General features: G+C 49.1%; 3 protein-coding genes across 3 annotated transcripts; 1 reads left to right on the top strand and 2 right to left on the bottom strand.

Annotated features, from left to right (window-relative positions):
• Window positions 1–3,907: 3,907 nt before the first annotated feature.
• Aud_009498 (uncharacterized protein) lies at window positions 3,908–5,451 on the top strand (the record flags this gene model as incomplete). The annotated part of the gene is made up of 2 exons (XM_043294350.1): window positions 3,908–4,132; window positions 4,186–5,451. The coding sequence occupies 2 exons, from the start codon at window positions 3,908–3,910 to the stop codon at window positions 5,449–5,451; spliced, it is 1,491 nt and encodes a 496-aa protein (XP_043150285.1).
• A 607-nt stretch (window positions 5,452–6,058) lies between these two features.
• Aud_009499 (uncharacterized protein) lies at window positions 6,059–8,488 on the bottom strand (the record flags this gene model as incomplete). Its single annotated transcript, XM_043294351.1, has 3 exons — window positions 6,059–6,875; window positions 6,947–7,332; window positions 7,421–8,488. 3 exons carry the CDS (start codon window positions 8,486–8,488, stop codon window positions 6,059–6,061), a joined length of 2,271 nt encoding a protein of 756 aa, XP_043150286.1.
• A 1,706-nt stretch (window positions 8,489–10,194) lies between these two features.
• Window positions 10,195–10,873, bottom strand: Aud_009500 (RidA family protein; the record flags this gene model as incomplete). The annotated part of the gene is made up of 4 exons (XM_043294352.1): window positions 10,195–10,341; window positions 10,405–10,578; window positions 10,645–10,658; window positions 10,717–10,873. The coding sequence occupies 4 exons, from the start codon at window positions 10,871–10,873 to the stop codon at window positions 10,195–10,197; spliced, it is 492 nt and encodes a 163-aa protein (XP_043150287.1).
• Window positions 10,874–11,831: the final 958 nt, after the last annotated feature.

Genomic DNA, 11,831 nt, shown 5'->3' on the forward strand with positions numbered 1-11,831 from the left:
GAGGAAATTAAGCCGTATAGGAAAGCTTCCACTGTCCGGTGTGAGCCTATAAGCCACGCTCTGATGGCCAAGCATGAGCTCTAAAAAAAGCGAACAAATGGTAGCGTGATCTGCTCTTTGGCTACACATTACTGTATAACTGCAGCTGGGCTTTCTGCCTGAAAATGAAGAATACAATGTCAAGTAGATTTAGCTCTATTGTACCTTTTGTGAATGGCCAAAACAAAAAGAGAAAGGACCGGAGAAGGTCTGCTTGTCGTGTCCGTCACCCAGCGTCATATTAATTTAGTAAATACGACTGTGCGAATATACCATCAGCACGAAGAGGAAAAAGCCGGTCGACCCACTCGCGAAGTTGGGGTATGATGCCGCTTGTGCTTCAGGGATGGGATGCTGAAAAGGGCTGGCTTAAACCCCGTTGACTCCCATGGAAATTGAACTTCCTGCACCAAGGGCTCGCTCTATGAGAGGCAAAACCTTGCGACGAAGACAAATTCCATTTTGGGTTTCCCGCGGATTCTCCCGCTCAGTGACAGGGAATATTCCATCTGCTATAGTAGATCACCAGAGGACACTGTCTATATAAAGTGTGAGAAGTATCGCACTGACATAGAGAGTTAGCTCAAAGCACAGTCAATCTCAAACAACTTTGACTTCCTGATATGGTAGGATCCCCTACCTGTTACTCCATTCCCATAAAAGAGTTAGCGTCATACTGACCAGTCCGCAATCAAGAGGACTGATGTTTTATGCTACTCCTTTGACTTCTGTGTTAACAAGGGATTATAACCTAGTACCTAAATGCAAGGTAAGTATGGGCCGTATGGCCTGTTATATTAGGAGAATCAATGTACCCTGACTTTTGAAGTAGTGTGTTAGGCAGTGATTTAGATTTTTCAGAATTTAAGGGAATAATCATTTCTGTTAAGTTATGGGTTGCTATGAAAGTGGTAATGGTTTACGTACATATATATATCTCAGCCTTCGACAATCATTATATCTTTAGATAATTATTCAGCCACCACTCATTCAACCCTAAAGGTATTGAATCGAAATTTTAGATATAGATTATAATAGCTTTAATTACTATAATTTTATATAAAAATATTAATTTCTATAGGTATTCCCTTAGCATAGGCCTAAGGTAGGAGAAATTGAATTCCGAAAACCATTTAATTTAACCGTTTATCCAACCCGAATCGAAACTGACTCGAACCGAATCTAACCATGGCTGGTTAGTAGGGGCCTAGTAGCGGTTTTCTGTGGTGAAACTCACAAGCACATCATGAACCCCTGCCTCGTGATATGAGTAGAAGGCGTCCTAGATCACTGACTTCACCGATGGCTGGCCAGAGTTTCCGGATCCGGGACTTTTCCTGGTGACAACACTCGCTTCAGGCCCAATGTATCCTTCAAGCTTCAAGAGTGTCATTAGGGAACCGAATGCGCCATTATTAGAGTCAAGATTGCCTGCGACATCATCCATACACCTCACATGCGTTCGGTACAGGATATAACCCATCTTTACTCCGTTAGATGTAAGAGACTTATACAACTCATTCACCTGTGCCCCTCGCTGGGCACGAAGACGACCAGTGTAATCCCCGTCGCATAGCGCGGGTAGATGTGCAAGTCGGCAAAAAAATCAAACTTGGCTTCAATGAAGGGCCGTTCCCGATCCGATGCTGGCAGGATGGGCGAATAGTCAATATACCTACACCTGGTTTGTGCGCGGGTATCTAGGATTCCTAGCAGAGCAAATGTCAGGGTACCACAATGCGGTATCTCTTCTACTATAATATCCCTCCCTGCGTTGATAAGTGAAGCTCCCAGACGAACCTGGAATTCGCGAACTTTGATCTGAACTGCGGGGATATGCGAGCAAGCCCACTGTACATTTTGATCAAAGCCGGAAGCATCTCAACTGAACCGTAGATGGAGAAGTAACCCTTCCAAAAAGTCCAATTTAAATTGGGAAGAACGAATCTATTCCAAGTCTTGGTAGGGCACATTTGACTCCGGGTCCATATACGGGTCGAATTTGCATGGATCTCGGGCTCCCTCGAGGTTGAGTGCAATATGAAAGATGTTCGCAATCAATGGGGAATTGAGGACTATAGAGCGACGCAAACGATCTGAGAGTGTGCCAACAACTAGGGGCACAAGGCCCTCCTCTCTAACCTTTAGGGTGGCGAGCCCGTGTGATGAGTATGCCCAGCCTCGTGACAATGGCTATCTTGTCAACAACACTCGACAGGTATCTTTCAACCCGTATGAGACCTATCCAGACTTGACTGATAGAATAGCCCGTCAAGCCCTGGCCCTAATCCTTCGCTCTTTTTAGTCATTGGTATTTATGACCAGTTCTCTCAATGTACCCTCTGTAGAGTGCAAAAGTCGCATTATCCTTCATAGCCCCCATCCCGGTCCGCAACAATTCACCACCTGGGAGGACCACCTCCATACCACACTGAGGCTGCGAGTGTTCTCCATTCGGAGTATATCCAAATCCCCTATCAAGAGTGTTGCCAAGGACGGATCCCCATCCGATAGCCGGAACAGACGACCAAAGGGACAGACCTCTTTGCTGGATTTCCTCGTAGACGAAAAGGAGACACCGGGCTCGACGATAACGCAGAACGGCGCTGCAGCCTGAAGAGTACCAATGCTATCCAGAGCAGGCGAAGTCGGAAGTCGGTTTTCTTTTCTGGTTGCCGAAGGTATTCTCGTACATTTGACGCCATATCCGGCCTTTGTAGCCGGCATCTCGACCCCTGCAAGTTGTGGTCACACGCCAGGTTGTTATGATCGCGAGTAAAGCATGAGTTGAATAATGATTCTGGCTGAAGGCAGCTATATCCGTTACTCACGTAAGTAGCCGCCAAAGTAATCGAAACCGAAACAAGTGTACAAGTCTTGTGCACAAAAAACCGCCACCTACGCTTTTATTGATAGATGCCAGAGACCACTTTCAAAGATACTTTGCTCGGGCTTCCGAAGCGATGACTACTATTGTCAGTTGCAAATCTCGGCCTCTTAAAAAGGATATGAGAAAACCGTACCACTAAATATATATATAAATGCGTAACCAGTGGCTATATCAAATTTTCTTCCCACCTTCCTCTCCCAATGAGAAACGAAAGATGGAGCTAAGTTGGCACATCAGAACTTAACTGGGGTAGCAGGTTGACGTCTCGACCAAAGAGAACTAGCCTGGATTACCTTCTGTAAGATGATCATAATGAGATTGCAATGGTTGTTGATTCATTATAGGTCAGAAAGGCCACCCCACCAGCCGTTGAAACCTAATCCCTTCCACTGTTCTCCTGAATGGTCAGTTAACAAAAATTGAAATACTGCTCATTGTGGTGCATTAGACCTTGCCAAAGCCCGGGCTCCCCAAAAGCCATTTCGGCGGCTCGTCCGCGGGCTTGAATGCAAATACTCATATAATATGGTATCGAATACTTCATAAATATATCAAGTGCTCGTATTGCAGTACTCTGTTAATCAGAATTTGTATATTTTTTTCCTATATGGAAAGAGGTGGGGTTTCCCATCAGATGTACTGCATGTTGAAAATATGTCTCCAAGTATGCTACCATTCGATATCCCTACTACATAGGCATTCAATATCCCCGCAAGTGTTCATTATTGATATTTTAATATATATGTTGTTTACCAGCTTAACCAAAAAAGAGGATGTGTGCTTTGGAACAGCAAGAAATGCCTCATCCTCGGGTTTTGCGAGCTCGTGTTTCGGGCTCGGGTTTTGGGCCCGACTTTGAGCTCACAGCCGGGCTTTGGCGAGGTCCTCCGGTATAGATAACATCATTGATTCCTCTGCCACCTAGACCGATCAAGCGATAACGTTGTCCGGGAAAACTCTGGTCTAATTTGTGCCATAATGGGCTTTTTCAGGAGAAAGGCCCCGCTTCCGCCGCTAAGGAACCCCACGGACACTGTACTGCCGATCCCAGCATGGGATGACCAGCATCGCATGCGCGCTTGTTGCCTGCATGTTACTTACCGATTCGACGACGTCCTTGACCCAGAGGTCCTACGCCAATCACTGGAACGTCTCTTGGAGTTGGACGGCTGGCGGACACTAGGAGCGCGACTTCGCAAGAAGGTATGGATCAAAATCGCTCCCATGGTACATAGCTCGCACCTCACACACGTTAGGATGACGGAAAATTGGAATACCATATACCAGCGCAGTACGATGAAAAACGACCTGGCTTCAACTACACGGTCGTTAAGCACCCTATGGGCATCAAGGAGCACCCTTTAGCTGCCAGTTTCCCTCAAGCTACTGGCCAGCCATCACTTCTCGGCGACCCCGCAGACCTCGCATCCGTATGTCTCTCCGCGGATTGTCCCACAAAGATCGAGGACTGGCTATATTCAGATCGACCGCAACTTGTCATCGATGTGGTGTCGTTCAGCGATGCGACGCTGCTGACTGTAACCTTCATGCACACGCTCATGGATGCTATGGGCCTTTCAAGTTTCCTTAAGGCGTGGACTGCTGTCATGAATGAACGAGAAGATCAGGTCCCAACCTTTCAGCAGGTCGGCGAAGATCCAGCGGCGCGCTTCACCGACAGAACCCCGGCCGATACCTACGTGAACAGCTCCTTTCTGCTAACCGGCGTCCGTTTCTTGGGTTTCATCGCCAGCTACCTCTTCGAGGTCATCTGGCACCGCGGCCAGAGTGAACGTGTAATCTGCATCCCAGGACGATATGTCGACGAGATGCGGGAGCAGGCATTGAACGAGCTAGCCGAGCAAAACAAGGAAGGGCCTGCTCCCTTCATTAGTGAAAGTGACGTACTTTTAGCGTGGTGGCTCAAGGCCTTGATTAGGGCCCTGAATCCCTCACCCAGCCGCTTGGTCTCCCTCTTGAACGTGTTCGACATCCGCTCGACCGCCTTCCAGGAATCATCATCCACAAATACAGCCTTCATCACGAACGCTGCCCTCGTAGCCATCACCTTTCTTCGCACCCACCAGATTCTCCGCGAACCAGTCAGTTTCGTGGCCTCCCACATCCGCCGCTCGCTCATCCAACAACGCACTCTACCCCAGATTGAAGCATTCTTCTCTTTTCACAAATCCGCCTCAGAGAAACATCCGCCGGTGTTCGGCGAACCGACCTCCCTTCTCGTCTGCTGTAGTAACTGGCACCGAGGTCGATTCTTTGAAGTGGACTTCTCGTCTGCGGTTCTTGCCCCGGGCATTCCACTCCACGACCGTGTGCATCCACTGGGCAGGCCATCGTGCGTGATTCCTACCCATCATTCGGGTGGCCTTGCTTTGCGAAACGTGGGGCCCATCATTGGTAAGGATGCAAGTGGGAACTGGTGGCTATCGTGCACCGTGAGGACAAGTGCCTGGTCTGGCATCGAGCACGAATTGAATGCGCTAGGCGCAAGAAAGACCCAGTGATGGTGGATCGCGGAGGTCCTTTCAAGCCCCAAAGCTGAGAAATGACTCGGCCGTGCGCATGCTATGTGTCCTAGGCATAATGCATAGAAGGACTGAGGACCCGGTCGCATTCTCTGGCCCGGTATTAGCCAAGTATTCTCCGCATACTGATTGCCATGCTCTCGCCCAGTACCGCCATGCATGCAGGCGCCTCATCTTAGGTCTGGAGTACCACCACATTGTACAGAAGTCCACAGTTTATGATATGTGAATTAGCTCTTAGGATGCTATCAATGGCTGGACCTGCTGTTCCAGCATCAGCTGCTCCCTCCTCCTCCTTTGGCTAACTGAATCCGGGTGGTGGGCTAGTTGTAAAATTACTCGGCTCCACAGTTATTTAGATGTACATATGACTGTAAAAATATTATTATTTCGCATGCAACTCTAGAAGACTTCAAGTAAGAAGGCAGCATCTTATAAAAACTAAGTGAAGCATGAATAAGAACAGTTTTATGTCCATACGGAGTGCTACCAGGCATCTACCCATCAATTATCAAAGCTTATTATCAGAGTGCTCTAGCAAATAAATTCCTCTCTCCAATTTGATAAATGTCAAGTCAGTGCGGATTCACCAACACCGGCCTGGGGCCCCAAAGACATCGTCTGCCGCACCCATCATGGTTATGGCCACCAGACGGCTCATCTGCTCCTTGTCATTTACGGCCCATCCGTAAGCCAGGCGCGAGGCGTACGAAGCCAGACTTGATACTTCCCCGACAATGGCAGCATCCCACAGCGCGTTCTCGCTGAGCTCATAGAAATGCCACATTGTCACCACCGAGTCGTGAATAACGAGCACGCCGTTGATCACGGCGCCAACTCCACGGGCGTTTTCAACCACCATTGTCCCGATGCGGTGTTTCTGGAATACCCACTGTGCTGGCCCCGAGAAGAGAACCTTGCAGCCAACGACGAAGGATATGACTAACCTTGAGAGGATCTTGAAGGGTAAGCATTGAACCGGATACATGGGGACAAGGAGATCGCCAGCGCGGTTGGGAGCGGCGATGACAAAATCTATGATTGCCGCTGAAATGCCAAGGGCCTCGCTTCCTGTTTGGTCCCCCGCCTCCAGACCTAACATGAAGATTCCAACCAAACTGAGGGCGCCGGCGGTTATATGACAGCACTCGAAGGTGACCCTCTGCGCTGTCTTTGATATGGAGATTGGCCCGTCGGAGGTGAAGGAGGAGGCGAAGGAAGAAGACGAAACCAGCACCGCCTCACTTCTCATAACATCTGGTTGTTGCTGTCCAAACAGTCCCGCCAACTCGTCCCAGCTCCCCGCGGAGATGATGGCCTTCACGGAGCTGTCAAGGACTTTTAGAGCAGACTGCGCGACTTCGCACAGCACATTCAGGAGGGCGTCCACCACGACCTGCACGCTAGACAAGACTCCGTCGACCAAGATACCCGCTACTCGTTTAAGAATTTCCTCGACAGTTAGGGAGCAAACTGTTCAAGTAAGGTCTCCAGCTGGATGAAAATCGCTCCTATAACATGGCCCTCGTTCGAGGCAGCCGTTAACAAGTCGTTGAGGAGCTCGTCGACGACTTGTGCTTTTGGAGAGTCTCCAAGGATCTGCAACTGAGTAGCATGGTCCCTGTATTTGTCAGCCAGGGAAGCCGAGCCGGGCGTCTGGTTTTTGAATTGATCAGAGCCGCTCCAGATACAGGCTTTCTTCACCATGTCCCCGAGTCTTGGAGACCAGCTGTCGGTGTTAGCCCATTCATTCACCTTCCCCTCGACCGTGGCGATTGTTTCGTCTAAGACCTGCCGCGCCTGAGAAATCCTATCCACCTGATCTTGCAACCACAGCCTGACCATGTTGTGGGTTACATCCTTTGTCCGGCGGATATCGTCCCAGTGGAACAACATTTCGAGAAAAAAACGATGAGCTTCTCAACTCCAGTCTTAATCTATCAAACACCCATTCCACAGCGCCCACCACCACATGAACAGTGTCCAGGACCGCATGATAGACCTTCTCTGCAATCTTCGCAAAAAATTGCAAAATGCCGGTGACTGTGCCCTTGACAATCCTCCCCACGGAATTTGCCGTGTTCTTCATCCACTGCCACACGTCACCAACCTCTGAAGCGATGATGTCCCCGATATCATCAACAACATCAGCGACAGCATCTCCGATATCGTCAATAACGTCGCTAAGATCGCCCAGGAACCCAAAATTCACTACCTTGGTTACACTGGCCCGCAGCATGGCTGCACGGCTGGAGGCTTGGGCCACACTTATATCTTTTACTGGATGCCCAATTGTGGTGTAAGCTTCTTTCAACGTTGTCATGTGTTGTGCCACAAGCATTACAGTGTCATCATTCACCGACGGCGTCACGAGAGAAGTAAACTCTGGCGATGCAACCACACCGCCAGCAACTGTCCGGCTGGAGCACTGAGCGCTGCGTAGCTTCTCTGCCGATTCAAGTGTTGCAAATTTGGCAAACGCCCGGTCCATGGGGTTGAAGGTGATTATATCTTTGTCAGCAGAAGCCGCCAAGACGGCTGCGTGAAGGCCATCAGTCTTCTCCACAATTGTAAGAGAACCACTGGCATCGGCCGGGACCTGGATCGGTGTAGGCGAGAGGACGTAATAGAGCCAGTTGATATACACCAGGGTGCAACTGTTGGCGGAGAGATTGGCCACTGCCCTTGAGGCCGGCAAGCCCGAGTCCTTTTGTGTCACACGTATGGAGGTAGTGTTGGACTTGAAGGTGAGGGGTTCCAGTTCTCGTGCCGCCGTAATTGCAATCTCCTGAGCTCTCCATATCCTCCCGGTGTTAGCCGAACCTTGCATGAGCTTTTGGAATCTTCCATTGCCGGTTGCAAAAATGGTGTAGCTACCGTCTGCGCGGTTCACGTATGGGGATATGAGCTCCACTCCAGAGAGAACCGGGATAGGGGCGCTCCAGGCTCCCGAGTGCCCGAGCTGACCTGTCGGACAGGCGAAGTAATAGACCTGATCGTGGCGTTCCTCCCCCATAATGCCGTCACTCTGTCATCGATCATAGCACGTAAGGTGTCAGTTCCAGAGAAAACGTCACTGGTGCGAACCGATATTGGCTCATTATGCTCTGTCTGCTGGTCAGCAGGCCAACTATACAATGTTGCACCTCCTACCGCATATAGATCGGTACTCCCATCGGAGTCACGCGTCGTAGCAATCGCTGAGAGGATTTCTCCTGGTAGGTGCAATCGTCGTGGTTGCGCGGGACCATGACCCCAGACATCGACGATGGGTTCATAGACAAACTGAGGGCGTCCTCCTGTGGAGCCGGCTGTGTAAATGCCGTCAACAAATCTAGATTTTTCTGTATCAGTAACAAATATGGCTTCGCCAACCGTTATCCGACTCACGTCTCAGGGATCTTGGGACCAATTGGCAGAGGTCAAGGAGCCCCGCCCTCTACTGGAAAGCATGAAGTCCTCATCAGAGTTCAAAGTGTTGCCTTGACTTTCCGAGACATCGCCATTGCGACCGGCCAGTATCCCTTCCCAGTCAAGGATAAGTTGTCCCAGGGTCAGACGCAGCCGGCGACTAGGGGACTGTCAAGTTTTTGCCCGAGGTAGTATATAGTAGGGGATTTAGTGATATATAGGACTTCAGAGGATTTTCGTGTGGCCATTTAGTTTATTTGGTTTGTCTTAGGAAGTTTCTACAGAGGAGCAAGAAGAGTAACAGAATAAGGGAGAGAGAGAGGAAGAGGAAGAAGAAAGAATATGATATGTGTGAAGCCACGCATTATTTCCATGGTCTCCCCTTTAATTTCTCTTTCCCTATTCCTACTGTCTAGTATGACGTTCCTTCGGTTTACTGGATGAGGTAATGGTACCTACTGCTGCCACGACACAGGCTGGCCGAGAGACTCGCGCTGGATTTTATCGCGGCAACTTCGCTGTTGCGGTTTTGTTCGGCTCACCCTTCGACTCTGTCCCTTGTTCTCTCTCGTCTCGACCTGCCCGTACCGACCGGGCTGCCTTGAGCTTTTCCACTTTGATAGGTAGATAGGAAAGTAGGATAACTGAAGTAGGAGAGAAATTGTCAGGAAAATGGTGATCAGCATCGTATTTGCTCAAAACGATACCTCTTGAGGTTTCCAAGGTATGGGATGGTGTCTGGTATTGTGATTACGCGCACTTTTGCCACCTTTTACCACCTCGGATACGTAACCTCCGAGTTACAGGTATTCTCGAGGCTATTTCAACCCCTTCGACCCTCAGCAGTCTTAGAGAATCAGAATCACAATCTTCTCATCCTTTGTTATTCCCCGTTTAATTCCGCTGCCCTCGCTGGCCAGTAATCCTAGTGTATTTTCATAGCTATATAGGGCAATCCTGATAGGAATAGACAACTCCAACTTATCTTTTCATTTGGGGATCGGAAAAAAATGGCGCAATCGGCTCGTTCTCCGTGAAGCACGACAGCAAAACCATCGGCTCCAAGATTCGCTGTTCGGCATCCTGTCAAGAAGCCGATTACGAAAGAGAAGTACCCTGACACTACGATCTTCTTAGTCTGCCAGATCTCAACACGATATTATTCTTCTATCAAATCTGCCTGTCATAAGTCGGGTAGTCCAAAGTGGCAGGTACTAGTCTCGAGGTTTTGAGATGTGCTCCGTAGCAAAGAGAGTCTTCTACCAAAAGGAGCGCGCATGCTTAGATATAGAAGATTCAATTCAACTTACATTAAACCACGGCTATGAAATCGACCTGGATGTCTACCCCAGCAGGTAAGCTGGTTACCTCCACCATAGACCGTGCCAGGCGATGAGGGAATTTGGGGTCATAGACCGATGCGAAGTCCGGCATTATGCTCAAATCTTTGACGTAAATCTGGCGGGAAAAGATTAATCAAAGATGCAGCGTAGGTGAATATTTGCAGCATTCAACACTCACCACGACCTTGACTACCCTATCCAGTCCGGATCCTGCTTCGTTCAGTATAGCTTCAGTATTCTTGATGATCACCTCCGCTTTCTCTACGGTCGACCCCTTAATTAGATTTCCCTCAACATCGGCGGCTATCTGACCCGAGAGATAAACCTGGGCACCGGCTTTGATGGCTTGGGACTGCAGGATAGCTGTTATTGTAACGACTTCCAAAATGATACGCAATATTATGGAGTCAAGTCATACATAATGGGCAAACGCTACACATGGGAATCAGTTACTCGATCTCATGAATTTGATCCAGCTTCAGATACTCACGAGCATAAGCCATATTCGTGTGCACGCTTGATACATTGGATTTAGCCATGGTGGAGGAAGGCAGCCGGATTTGTGACACAGGAATTGTTCGTCGGGGAACAACCGGACGCATGTGAGCAGTGACGGCAATCGCACGGCTAACCGGTCGGGAAAGCATGGCTGTTATTCGATGGGGATTAAGAGAGCTATTTGAATGATAATCCAACGATGTTGTCTCTTATATGCCATCCATTTGATCTCCAGGTGGTGACCGTCCACTCGGAGGCAACACCCGACAGTCGGCCCATCCGACGTGATCGATATTTTGTCTTCGTTCCAGCGTGTTCCAGCATAGAGGTGGTGCCGAAAATTTCTAAGCAGACAGCTGCAACTCCACCTCTCCTACGCGATATTTCATACGACGTCGTTCGGACGGCTCCCATTCAGACAGTAGGCCTCCCCAACCACGACCCGCCCCCACCTTCCTCTTGTCCTCCCCTCTTTCAATCGCTACTAATCTTATATTTGTCGCAGATCTCATGGTCTCATTCGGATATATTGAAATCAGAATAAATCATTTAAATATTTCCCAATTAACCCTGTAGTCATTGGTGATGACATGTGGGTCCACGTCTTACCGGCATCGGGAGCGCGCTCCGACCATATTCACCGCGCGCACTGGCAGGGCGGAGATCGCTGTACATATTGCCTTGCCGAAAGCCCAAGATGAGTCTTCTAGTAATATCATCTCTAGCTATGTTTCTGAACCGTGTTGTATCTCGCGACATTGCGTTTTTCCTTCGCCCTCCACAGCGAGCACGGAGTGCTCTCTCAAGGACCATAGCGACGGCAGGCAAGAAAGAATTCCTTTGATACTTCAAACGTACATGAAGCAAGTCTTGATGTTCCACAATCTGGTCTTTCAGCTTGTCAGTGGATTTTTCAAACCCCGACAAAAGATTTTCAAGGCTATCTGAAAGCTCCTACAAGAGATGTTCAATTATCTCATCGCTACGTTTGGGTCGGAGCTCCCTCAGGCTCTCTAAATGTCCCTGCAAAAACTCCTCAAGGTCATGCTGCATGTTCACTCTGAATCGTTGGATGAGGTCTAAAATCTAGTATGAGATGTCTTGGAC

The sequence above is a fragment of the Aspergillus udagawae genome, assembly GCF_001078395.1.
Source record: "Aspergillus udagawae IFM 46973 DNA, scaffold_7, whole genome shotgun sequence".
NCBI classification, from domain to species: Eukaryota; Fungi; Ascomycota; class Eurotiomycetes; order Eurotiales; family Aspergillaceae; genus Aspergillus; species Aspergillus udagawae.